Raw genomic sequence first — 12,390 nt, forward strand, 5'->3', positions numbered from 1 at the left:
TATATGCCTTCGAACAGGCTGAGAAAGATCGTTCCTATAAATCCAGGCAACATCAGAACCAATTGCTTATATTTTACACTGGATTTTATCCCCTATATGTACCTTATAGATATCTGACATCATGAGGTAATTTAATAATTTGTAGGTGTAGCAGATGCATATTTCGAAATTGCGAATATTCAGCGTAGTTAATTGATTGTACCAGGACTTGTTGCAACATCAACATCTATGGAAATCACGCGATGAAATAATTTGATGAATGAAATACCAAAATAAACGCTGCGAGGATTCAAAGAAAGATAATATGACAAACACGGCAAACCTCTTTGAAAATGAAACAAAAGCGACCCCTATTGTCATTTTTGACAATAGTCCAGTGGCTGCCGAAATCTCCGCAGATCCAAGCACAGAATCTTCGGAAGCAGTTCAGCAGAGCGCGGTCCAGTCGACGAAATTGGGAATAACTTACGACCATCCAATCGCCGAGGTAAATGCTTTTGTTTCACTATACGATAATTACGGCGGTATTGACGCGGCATGCATATAACTGCATATGCTCTTGAATAAAATCTTGGTATATTATCAACATTACGACAGTTTATCTACACTCGAAAGCATGACTTCATAGCATATATAACCACGAATAAATTTTGACCTGGAATTATGTCTAATACTCTAAATAATAAATTTACCATCAATATCCTATTAGACACATCTTTTGAAAGATCATATCACCAGGTTATATCATGTAAAGACATCTTAAATATACATATCTTTTTAGCTGATGTCACACATGAAGGTCGTGTACCAAAGTTTACATAGCGTCTTTACCACTTAAGATACGGATGTATTGGTAGCAACCGAGCACGGTCAATACCCATATCCACACGAATGTAGCTAATCCAACCGATCCATCTTGTATTCATTTTAGGCTGACATCCACCGAGAAGGTTCACGATTGTATGATATATCTACGACAATAAAAGAAACTGAGAGTTTTACACTTGAGGATACGACGCGAAGCATTTTTGATTTGAGTAAAAACGAAAAACACAGCGACTCTCATCTGCTGCCACAGTTAGTCACGGTATTCGCGTCGCAAGAGGATAAGAAAGTTTTTGAAAAAGAGCCTAAAAATTGCATATTGCCCGACATACAAGCGGCTCCGCAATCGCAGAACTCGATTGGAAAGGACAAAAGAATTACAACTGCTGGAAAAAGGGTGAAAAGAGGACTCTTTGATTTCAGGGCACGGGCCGTTCAGGAGAAGGCACGGAAAAAGCATATTCGCCGATTGCAAAGACGCGCTGGGTGCGAAGCGCAAACGCACTCTGATTCGAGCCCAAGTCGTTTTATTTCAAACCCGTACGAAGGAGCTGTGGATGCCGTTGGGCTAATAACTGCAAAGAAAAATAAATCTGTAGCCCCGCTTCGAAAGGAATCATCGGCTAAAAACAAAGGCTCATCCAGCAGGCTTGAATTCAGTCCGCCGGCTGACGAGACAACGCTCGCAAAAATCGAAACCGCGTTTTCGGAGTGGAGGGCGCGAAAGAAAAAGTTCGCCGAAAGAGATAATTTCCCGGTTAGAAGACGTAGCTCATCGCATTCGCCGATTAGATCAACAGCGGAAGTTGGTTCGGGCGATAAATTGCAATCGCACCTGTGGTCGACGAGTGTTGATTTTCTCAATCTCAGCGGGAATATTCGAAGGCCGAGAACCCAGGGTATGTGTATTGTGGATTTATTGTGGAATGATATATGACTACGACAGATTTCGCAACATCAATGTGCAATATGCATTGTACAAATTGTTTAGGCTTGTGGCCATGGCCATGTGATTTATTTCCAAAATGTTCCTAGATATCTGCAGTAGAACGTAACTTCAAATTGTACAGTATACATTATTCGATTCTGCAATCGCTGCTACATTGGCGAGCGCATTTCTAGTTATCAATGACGCGCAACAGTAGCATATTCACATTCACACACATGATATTGTCGTAGCTATAAATCTTCAGGGCTGTATATGCGACAATGCGTTACATGCAGCAGGAGTGGCCAACCTGCCGCCGTAGAAGGAAATTTGTGCGGCCGACGACACGTAATTCAATTAGTGTGTTGGCGGCCGTCGACATGCAAATTGAATTTACAAATTGACTCCCGAAATTTAGAGGGATTTAAATTAGTCTTGAAATCTTCTTCGCGCTGATTCAATGGGGTTTCTTCTTTTCTCGATTTTACTATAGTAGCGCCCTTCCCAATCTGAGCCCTACAATACAGATGCGAACAGCCCAATATAAAAATACCAACTTGAAATCGTCTGTTCCTCACGAAAGAAATTTGTCTTGGATACGTTTGGGTGTTTCCAATGCCTATCCTGCTATCCACTATACCGACACTCCTGATGGGAGGTCAAGGAATAACAGCAAAAAAGTGACTAATAACAATTGATGCATCATCCTTCATCATGTATAACTTTTGCCCCAAATTTTCGAAAGAGCTCTCCATCAACTCTACTGGTGAATCTGGTCTGGTCTGCATTTGATAGCATTGTATGAAATCATACTAATATTAGACGAAATTCATTATTGAATCTGAAAAAATTTTCGCGCCTGGCGCGACCATGACGAATCGCAGTGTCTATAGTCAGGAGTTAACCGAAGATAGATATGAACACGAACAGTAAACATGGTTATTTGGGGCCCAGTTAGTGCATTACGGATATACCGGGAATGCGGCCGCATGCCATAAGTAATCGAAATGTGGCCGTGAATAGCAAAAAGGTTGGCCACCACTGTGCTAGACTTACACGCCTATTTTTGCATTGGCGTTAGTGGCGTATATATCAACCGAACAAAATGCGTCCTTGAAACTTCTCAGATGTTACGAGGTGATATTTCTTCGTTCTATCATCACATTGTTAAATATTCGTGCCTGCATATCTTTTTTCTGGGGCGTGATTTGTATTATATTTGATCTTATCCTATTGATAGTATCCTTCTACCTGGAATTATTTTAGATCTCACGTTCAGACTACATGAGTCAATCTGTGCATGTTATTGAGATATATTGTTTTTAACATTTGATAGATTTGGTGAAAAAGTCGAAAGCTGTAGCTTCTCCAGCAACGCCTCGCACATCATCAGGGCTTAAAGCTCGGGGACGCGGTAAAGATCTCAGCACTCTATCAACGGAACTAACCGCCAAGCAACTTTTCGAGGGAAAGTCCACGTCACCTAGACCGCCTGCTAGACCAAAACATTCCAAACCAATTTTGCATAGAAGGCTCGCGGACATTCAATCCGGCGAAGCAACATTCGCAGCGTCATTACCAGATTTAAATTCGGTTTCGTCAGATATGGAGACGAACGCGTATCGACCACGAGCATCCAGTTTCAAGAATGGCAAATCCTCGACACCGGGCAGATTTCCACATACTCGAAGGGTTAATTCGACTGATTCCCTCAGCTCTATAACCCCTCATAAGGAAAGCAAACCAAAAGAGGTTGGCACTTCAAATATTGATCAATTGTAGCGTAAGGTTGAGGAGCGATCAAGGGCTAAGATAGGCTTCCTTGCCAGTTGCCATAGTGCTGTGTAGTCTTCACATCACAATGGTTGCTAACTTTTAGTAGAATTGCCAGCAATAACCCTACCATCACGAAACCAGCTGTTAACCAATTTACAGCGCAGCATCAACTAAAGGAGTGTTTCCAAACATTTTTGATTGATTGTTTGGTGACGATTTTCTATTGAATGTACAAGTACATTGTACAACACATGGTGTGACCGTGAACGACGTGATCGGAGTCTGAAAGGGATTTTGGTTAGTATTCCTGAGTCTCGACGCGGAGATTGGCGCTTATTTGGAGCCCAGTGCGGCAACGCACTAATGCCGAGCATAGACCGGAGCCGGATTGGATATCCGGCCGGATTTTGCAATTTTGTCCGGACCAAATCGGAGCCGGATCAGTACTTTTTTGATACGGCCGAAATCTTTATGGATAAGCATGACTTTTGTAACTAAATAACTATCAACCAACCACACGCAAGTAACCGCCAAGACAGTGCAAAAATAAACGAACCATATTTAGAAATTAACGGAACCACCGTACCGTGTAGGGCCGGATTTCCGGCCGGACTTTTTACTTCTGGCCGGAGCCAGATCAGCACTTTTTCCTGATAAGGTCGGAGACGGATCGGAGTCGGACCAGAGAATTTGTTGATCCGCTCCGCACTACAACGCACACCCTGCCCAGTACTAAAAATGTCAACATAAAGAAATTCAATCAAGCGCGGGTAAACAGCATAAGTAACTGGCGCCCAAGAAGTTGCTCTTCGTTTCAAAAAGTCGGGTGATCTCTGTTATATAGACTACAGTTTCTATATATATTCATTTGATCATCATAAGCACGCGGATTCAGAAATTCTTCGAATCCGGTTTTCCACATCCAAAACTAGGGTTGCATTTAAAACAAACATGCTTAAAACAAGGTCCTTGTTCAAAACATGTTTTTTTAAAGGCATGACGTCACAAAGATCCAATTGTGACGCTATAAAGGATTGACATTGAGAATTGAAAATACAGCTCCTTTTACGAAATATCTACGTACTATAGCTGTTTTAGGGTACCAACCATCCCATATCGTATACGTCGGCAATATCGGGTGGTTCGTCCGTGGGCTCATACAATATGTTTTTGGGAGGTATTTACACAATTATGGCATAATTACACAACTTGAAAAAGACAATTTTTTTAAAGGCCTTTGTTTAAAAAACACTGTTTAAAACATGTTTTATACAGCCATTTGCTTTAAATGCAACCCTATTTAAAACTATGCTCATTTCGTACGTGTGTACTGTGTATGTAGGCCTATATTGTACATACACTACGGTTGTTCAAAAGTATTTTTCCCGTTCATTTTCATTTCTAGGTTAGAATTGAGCCGATTTTTGTGTGCAGCGTTTTCTAGCCAACCTAATTTTATAGAATAGTCAGTGATATTTGAAGAAAAAAAAATAGTTTTGAACAACCCTAGTGTATATACAGATACTTCTCTTTTCTCCGTTTTGTACTCTTGAAAATGTATGATCAGGAAAAAAACGATAAAACGAATATTTTTAGGTCAAGGCTGGTGCACTGTCGCGACAACGACACGTAACGGTAAATATTACTCTGCCGACGGGATCGCCAGCGTTTCAAAGAGCAATGAAAACAATGCAACTGCCGGATAAAGAATACTCCGAGATATTCGGAAAAAATCGGAGGGACAGCATCGTGCAGAAGTATATGCTTACTGAGAGCGCGTTGAACAGTTTCAGAGACGACAACGACATGAAAACATTGGATTCGAGCTCGCGCGCTCTCGATCGAGTCACTGTGAGGTTCCAGAACGATTTCAAGCTATACAAAGATGAACGTTTCGGATCTGATAAAAGCACAAAAGTTAGAAAGTCAATATTGAAAAAGAGAAGGCAGTCCGTTGATGACATGGACATCGGAACACGGAAAAATTTGACGAAGTATCTTGAGTCCAAATTGAAGTCGAGTGAATAGTAGCGTTCGGTGCTCGCCAGATATGACAAGGAAGAACGAAACCGTACGCAATAACTCGGACAGAGTGCGCAGCCAAATTGCGTCACAGCCATGTCACGTAATGTGGAATACTAAGCAAAGTGTTGCACTCAAGTGACAGTTACACAGTTGTAATATACATTGATTGAAGTCGAAGTAATTCAATTTAAATATTATTATTTATTTTTACCTTATTTGTACTGATGACTCTTCCTGACGAGGCTTAATCGTAAAGCTGTATACGCAAAGAAATATATTGCGATGGAACTTTTATTACGATTAATTTTCAAGTTCTGTACCACCAATCATGTAATCCACAAAGCCAAGTTTTAGCGCCTTTCGGCCCGTAGGTCTGCACTCACCGCCTAATCTCTCCAGTTTACACCAAGCATTTTTACTGCTTTTCACTTCTACGATGGTATTGGTGGTTAAAGTAGTCAAGAAAGCTACTCAAGTAGAAGTAGAAGTAGCGACGAAAAAATCTACTCAAGTACGAGTTGAAGTACTTCTTCCATGAACAACTTAAAACTACTTGAAGTACAAGTAGCATTGACTGACTTTTAAACTACTCAAGTAAGTAAGTAGTTGTAAAAATTATCGTAATTCGTTCGTATGGATTGTCAAAAGCTGCAACTTGAGCTATGCGAAGGTTGCAGAGCTTGATTCATATTGATGCATACAGTGAGGTATCCAATTTTCGAAGGCATAAACATTCGTCCGCATCATAGGATGAAAATGATAGTATTGATATGGAAATGCGATACTAATCCTCTGTTTACTCGAACAGCCCGTTTTAGAAAATATCATCGTATGGTGCCGTCCCCATATTATAAGGCCCGTATTTTAGTCGAAGAACAATACGGAGAAGTTGTATGTATCGGATACGGTGTAAACACTTTGTGCGATTAGTAAACGTTAATAAAAAATATGATGGATCGTAAAAATGTCATATTGTGTAGCCTTATTTCCGGAAATTGAAGGCATTACTACACTTGCCTTTACATTTCAACATGTATGTTCTCCAGACAAAAGAACTGGAACTATCCTGAACTCAAACTATGATACTGCGTGGGAATTGAAAGAGAAATACTACTACTAAAAGCGGAAAATGTATTTCGTGTCTTTAGTCCAGAAAGTTTCAAAATTGGTATGCTAAAACAGGTCTAAAGCTAAAAAGAAGTCAGAGTCCAATTTTCCAGATTAGGACACGTCATGGACTGCTAGATTACGATATGATAAGGAAATGGTAGATTGCGAAACATCAGCAGTTTCAAACGTTATGATGGGCCAAATATACTTGTGATTAAATAATTCATACGGGCGATAATGCGGTGTGAACGGAACCACGAACCCCGCTACCTAAATTATATTAACCGATACAGTCGTGAAATCAAATTAGTCTACTGTGCGCGAAGTGCGACGAAAATTTTGGGCCTAAATGTTGATACTCCGTGAAAACAGCCCCGAAATTCCTCAGGATATCCTCCTGATTGGAGGATTAAACTACTTCTACTTGACAAACTGAAAATAGCGAAAAGTAAGTAAGTAGATCACAAAATATTGCGCAGTAGAAGTAGAAGTAGCGGGAAATTAGATATACTAGAGTAAGTAGCCTACCCAAATAGCGGAAAACTACTTGAGTACTTCAAAAAAGTAGAAGTACTTCGTTAGTGACCACCTCTGGTATTGTTGAAGTCGACGACATATGTAGGCCTACATAACCGGTCGTTATAACGACAGAACTTGCGCATGCAGTATTGCAATTGCAATCTGACGGATTTTACAGTATACCCTGATATTTTTGAATTATTTTGCTGAAATACATAATTTCGTTGTAAAGTCGTATTCTTACAAGTTATAATACTGTTGGCTAATATGCTACGTAAGCTGCGCGCGTGCGCAAAGTCGCCGCGCCCAGAAAAATCTGTGATGATCTTTTTTTTTTAGTCGTTACGCACTGTCGTCCAAGGTACCGCGCAGTGAGTTGGTGAGTGCGCGCAGACTCGTGAAAAATTGGAGGGAACATTGAATATCAGTATCAGTAAAAATTTTCATCATTTCAAAACACCACAGACTGCGATACCAGGAAAGCTTCGAAACGACTTCAGGAAAAGTTTTTGATATCAGATCATCATCCATACCACTCGTACTCCTTGAGCTTCCATAAAATGTTTCTCGTACCCCCTATCCAGGATCGTCACAGAACTATGTAAGGCCGTACCAAACGCTGGTCTTGATCCCCAGTAGGGTTTCAAAACAACTTATGTGGAGTTCACGGATAGGAGTCGGTTCAGCGGTTAGAGATGTCAATATCGAAGGTTTCGCCAATGTGCTGTGTTTTAGGGTACAAATGTTTAACGACGCCGATCTCTTTAAGGATTTATTTTACTCGGACGCGGTGCACCTAAACGTCATAAGCTTTGGTAGGGCGGAAATTGCGGTCGGTGCGGAAATGCCCCAAAAAAGGTTATAGGGCCAATTGGCATAGCCATGAGGGGGCCAAGGGGGCCATGGCCCTCCCAAATTTTTCGTATGGTGGAGTAATTTTGAGCAGATGTATTCAATTTGAGATTTTTCTACGCGCTTTTCGCGATATACAATTTCAATAGTATTTTGATTGTTGAGTAACCGTCCCTCGATAAATATGAACAAAAAAATAAGCCGGAATAAAAATACACATGATGTGCAGAATTGAATCTAACTGTAGTCGTGTGTGCTGCCTGTGGTTGCGGGACTATTAGACACCAGATTTTCGGCGCCAAAATACACTTAAGGCAGATTGGTTTTAGCCAACAGAAAGATCGCCGGCGATGGAAGTTTGACTGAATATCGCGCGGAATGACCCGGTCCTTGCAACCTAAGTCCCACGGTACGAATGCGACGAGCAGAGGCAAAAAATATCGTGACCCGTGAATAAATGCAAATTGGGAATCGTCCGCATCTCGCCAAAGATGTTACTCTTTTAATTGGTTGTGGTCAATGTTTCCCTCTAATTTTTGCCGAGTCTGCGCACACTCACCAACATAGGCCTACTGCGCAGACCCTTGGACAACAGTGCGTAAAGACTAAAAAAATGTCATCACTTCGGATTTTTTGTGCGCAACTTGGATTTTCTGTGCGCAGAGACCGTGTCCGCACTGCGCATTTGCGCACGTGCGCAGCTTAGAGGGAACATTGGTTGTGGTACGTGTGAGCGATCTTTTAAGTGACTACAACTTTCTCCGGACGTAACGGAATAACAACATGCTTCAACCAAGTAAATAATTACAAGTGAGCCGTCCGACGCTCACCCTCCAGAAACTCATGAATAGTCTTACCGTGTCGTATGAACACGTAGCTTAAGATGACTAATTGCGTGACTTCTTAATCTTTGAAGACACCACTTTCTATAAGCTCTACCGATAAATCTTATAATGATAACGTGTAGCCTATATATGCAGGACCGTAACAAGAGTCGCACTCCAAACCCCCAATTTGGGGGGTGGGGTCGAGCTCGAATGAGGGTCCAAAAATATTCCGTAAATAAATATAAATTTATGGAGTTTTTTGGGTAGAATCATCAAACTTGAATTTTTTTCTTCGCGCGATTTAGTGTAGCGCTACCTATCTTGATTTTAATGTGATTACCCTATCCCCCAGAAAAAATCGTTTAATATATAGAAATAGGCATTTGGGCGCCGTCGTATGTCCAATTGTCAGTTGTTCATATAGGCCTTCGTACCAGGGATATATAGAATCATAGCAATTTACAACGTTGTAAATTGCTATGATAGAACTATAACTCTTACTTTTCATTCAGTCTGCATGCCTATTTTTTTACATCACCAAGGCCAGGTGGCGGTCTGATTTCGGAGACTACTCCAAGTCGTTTCGGCACCTTCCTATCTTTTATGTATCGCAGTCTTGTGGTGTATTGAAATGATGAAATTGTTAGTAACAAATTGAAAACTCTGACTCATGTGCGACGCACAATGTTCGAAGTTACGACAATGGCGCCAACAAAGTCACTCAACTATGAGTTGAGTGACTTTGGGCGCCAATCGGGAAAAATACGATATAAACAAAAACATTAGATGAAGACTTTAAAGATGAAGACTTTGAAGTCCCAAAAAAATACGGAATAGCATGAATTGAAGCCTATATTTTGTATAGACTTCGTCTAAACGCCAAGTCGGTAATATAGTGCTGTGATTCCATGGCAATGATGAGCAACGGGGAAAAGGCTGTCGGAAATGGGATCTCTCCCACACGGAGGACAACTGAAGAAATCCTTTCATCCATCAGTCATCTAACTAAGTAAGTTGTGATATACATTACATTACGTACACGAAACCAGTGTTTTACTGTCGTCTTGGTCTTGTAAGAATGTAACAAGTGCGATAATAATTATACGTCTAATAATTTCAGTTTTCACCGCTGCATAGATCATGTGATCGGAGTAGGAACCAAATTTTCAAGTCTCAAAGCTATACCTCCTGTTGATTTGAGGAGCTCTGCTATAGAATATATACAGTAGGGAGTGTGATGAATACTATAGTAAAAAGGCAGTGTGTATTTACCGGCATCATTGCAACACAATCGGATCATCACATTCATAGAGCATGACATAACAATTGCTTTCGATTGTAATCTGTTGCATTGAATTTTTCGATTGGTAGCCAGCTATAAAATTACAAAATTTCCGTATAATTCTGTTACAGACTTCGAGAATGGCTCTGCAACTTGAACTGTGAGCGTCTTGTGAGTAATGCAGCATCTAAACACCCTCCTTCATTCTCAAAGGACGGCGCTAATCTATCTCAAAGCATTGAAGACACACGAGCAAAATATATTTCACGGAGAGCCAGTTTGAACCTTCAGAGTGAAGTGCTTCAATCGTATGTCTGTTTGTTTATCACGTCTTGCGCAATACGCATATCATCTATTCGTTAATTTATCATATTTTGGCTATAGTATATCAATATTGCAATATCTTTAGTGGAATATTTGTTAAAACCCTAGAATGAAGTCTTCGGATGAAGTATTCAAAGCTTTCCATCCCACCATCACTGAACTGTCCACAGATGACCCAGAGCATCACAAGACACAGCAGCAGGCCATCAGAGAAAAAATATGTCGTATGAACATGATTTCCAAGAAGGTACCGGTGGTTTATTATGCATCACTTAATGCTTGTGTCGAATTTGCTCATTCAACATGGTATTTTGAAATAGTTGATGCATGTGAATACTGCCAATTTGCTGTTCGATGTATTGATATTGTTATATAATGTAGGCATCTTTGTTTTTAAGATATGTCAACTAACTGAAGAAAAGAGGGCCTTGAAACTGAGGAGTTTGGAGTTAGACGAAGAGTAAGGCTCTCTTATCGTTTATGTTATAATTTTTCATGTTAAAGCAAAGCAGAATTGCAATAGAAGTAATGATAGCACGCATTGTTATCTACATACCCAGATGTGTCACATGTTACATTTTGGATGCAGACACTTTGCGATTCACAATCATCATTTGTGTAATTCTATTGTGAAATGTAGGTACGACGCATACGGACAAGTTCCAAAGTTATATGATATAAACAAACATGTACCTCTCAACAGGATACAAGATCGTGTATCCGTTAACAGATGGGATGTATTGGCACTTGACGATCATGTTATCGATAGAAGCTCAAAAGTGAGTAGCCTAATGAGTAGGGACTAGTCCTGTGTTAGAGTCCATTGCTCCCACAGAAGGCTCAGAATAAATGCTGCACATGTTTGTATACGCCCGACATCAAAATGCTACCCTTTTATTGTTCTTGATGAAAGTTGCACTATGTGTCAGCAGTCTTATGAGTGAAAACACATGTTTTTTTGTTCGATTGGAAAAGTGTTTACTGTCCTGATCTCCTTTTGAACGCCCTCTTGAAAAACAACCAGCAGCATTATCGATTGACCTGCTATGATCTCTGTCAAGTATTGACCGACGATGTCACACGGAAATGTGATGCAAACTTATGCATTGCATTTTAAAAAGTAGTTTTACTGTAAAAAAATGCAGTAGAAGTACTCATTACTGACCACATCGGACATAATTGAACCATGACAATGGCCCTTATATTTCTTAGGATTACGAGAAAAAGGAAAAGGAGCTTGCTAACATCCGTCGGATTAAGCATGTATATCAGTATCTAATACTGGCGAGCGGCTTGGAGATACACGACGACCCAGAGTTGAGGTCACTTGTTATGGAACTGGAGAAACCCGAGAGTATGATGCTTACGGGCCTTGACGAGTGATAGAGCCATTTGTGATCACCGGGTAACGGCAATAGACTGCCTGGTAATCATCAGACCCGATTGTCACTCAAATATGTGTCGATATGATGATGTTGTTGACATTATATGCAGATGACGAGACGAAACTATACAAGATATAGGCAACATTGTACATTTAGTTTGCTCATCTGCAACGCTCATATTGTTGTCACTTATCGCTATGTTATTAATTACAGTATTGCTTGATAAAAGAAAAGGATGCATATGAAATGAACGCCATTGAGCAGAATTTGTCTTTTTCTGAGTGCTGGATAGAAAATGAATAATCGTTCATCCTTGCTGGATTTGCATGAGCTTATGCTGTTAGAATGTCAGTAGCTCGGGTGTTGATTGACTGTTGGACGGAAACATTGTGTATTTATTAGTCGAATGACTGTTGCTATCTGAAATTATTGAATTCGGCTACTGGTAAATACATCTACATCCTAGATTTTATTGCACTGATAGTGATTCATTAAACTGGCAAATACATTTCTGAGAGGCCTTACCTGGAATTTATT

At 40.4% G+C, this 12,390-nt stretch overlaps 2 protein-coding genes across 2 annotated transcripts; both read left to right on the top strand.

Moving 5' to 3' along the window:
• Positions 1-119: 119 nt before the first annotated feature.
• LOC145453402 (uncharacterized) lies at positions 120-6,524 on the top strand. Its single transcript, XM_080331377.1, has 4 exons — positions 120-487; positions 932-1,724; positions 3,090-3,505; positions 5,126-6,524. Exons 1-4 carry the CDS (start codon positions 260-262, stop codon positions 5,555-5,557), a joined length of 1,869 nt encoding a protein of 622 aa, XP_080187503.1. The 5' UTR covers positions 120-259; the 3' UTR covers positions 5,558-6,524.
• Positions 6,525-9,582: 3,058 nt separating this feature from the next.
• On the top strand, positions 9,583-12,377 carry LOC145453409 (uncharacterized). Its single transcript, XM_080331383.1, has 6 exons — positions 9,583-9,871; positions 10,276-10,452; positions 10,577-10,715; positions 10,867-10,928; positions 11,172-11,247; positions 11,681-12,377. The coding sequence occupies exons 1-6, from the start codon at positions 9,771-9,773 to the stop codon at positions 11,849-11,851; spliced, it is 726 nt and encodes a 241-aa protein (XP_080187509.1). The 5' UTR covers positions 9,583-9,770; the 3' UTR covers positions 11,852-12,377.
• Positions 12,378-12,390: the final 13 nt, after the last annotated feature.

This window comes from Botryllus schlosseri, chromosome 13 (assembly GCF_051294905.1).
Source record: "Botryllus schlosseri isolate E-star chromosome 13, Bs_hap1, whole genome shotgun sequence".
NCBI lineage: Eukaryota > Metazoa > Chordata > Ascidiacea > Stolidobranchia > Styelidae > Botryllus > Botryllus schlosseri.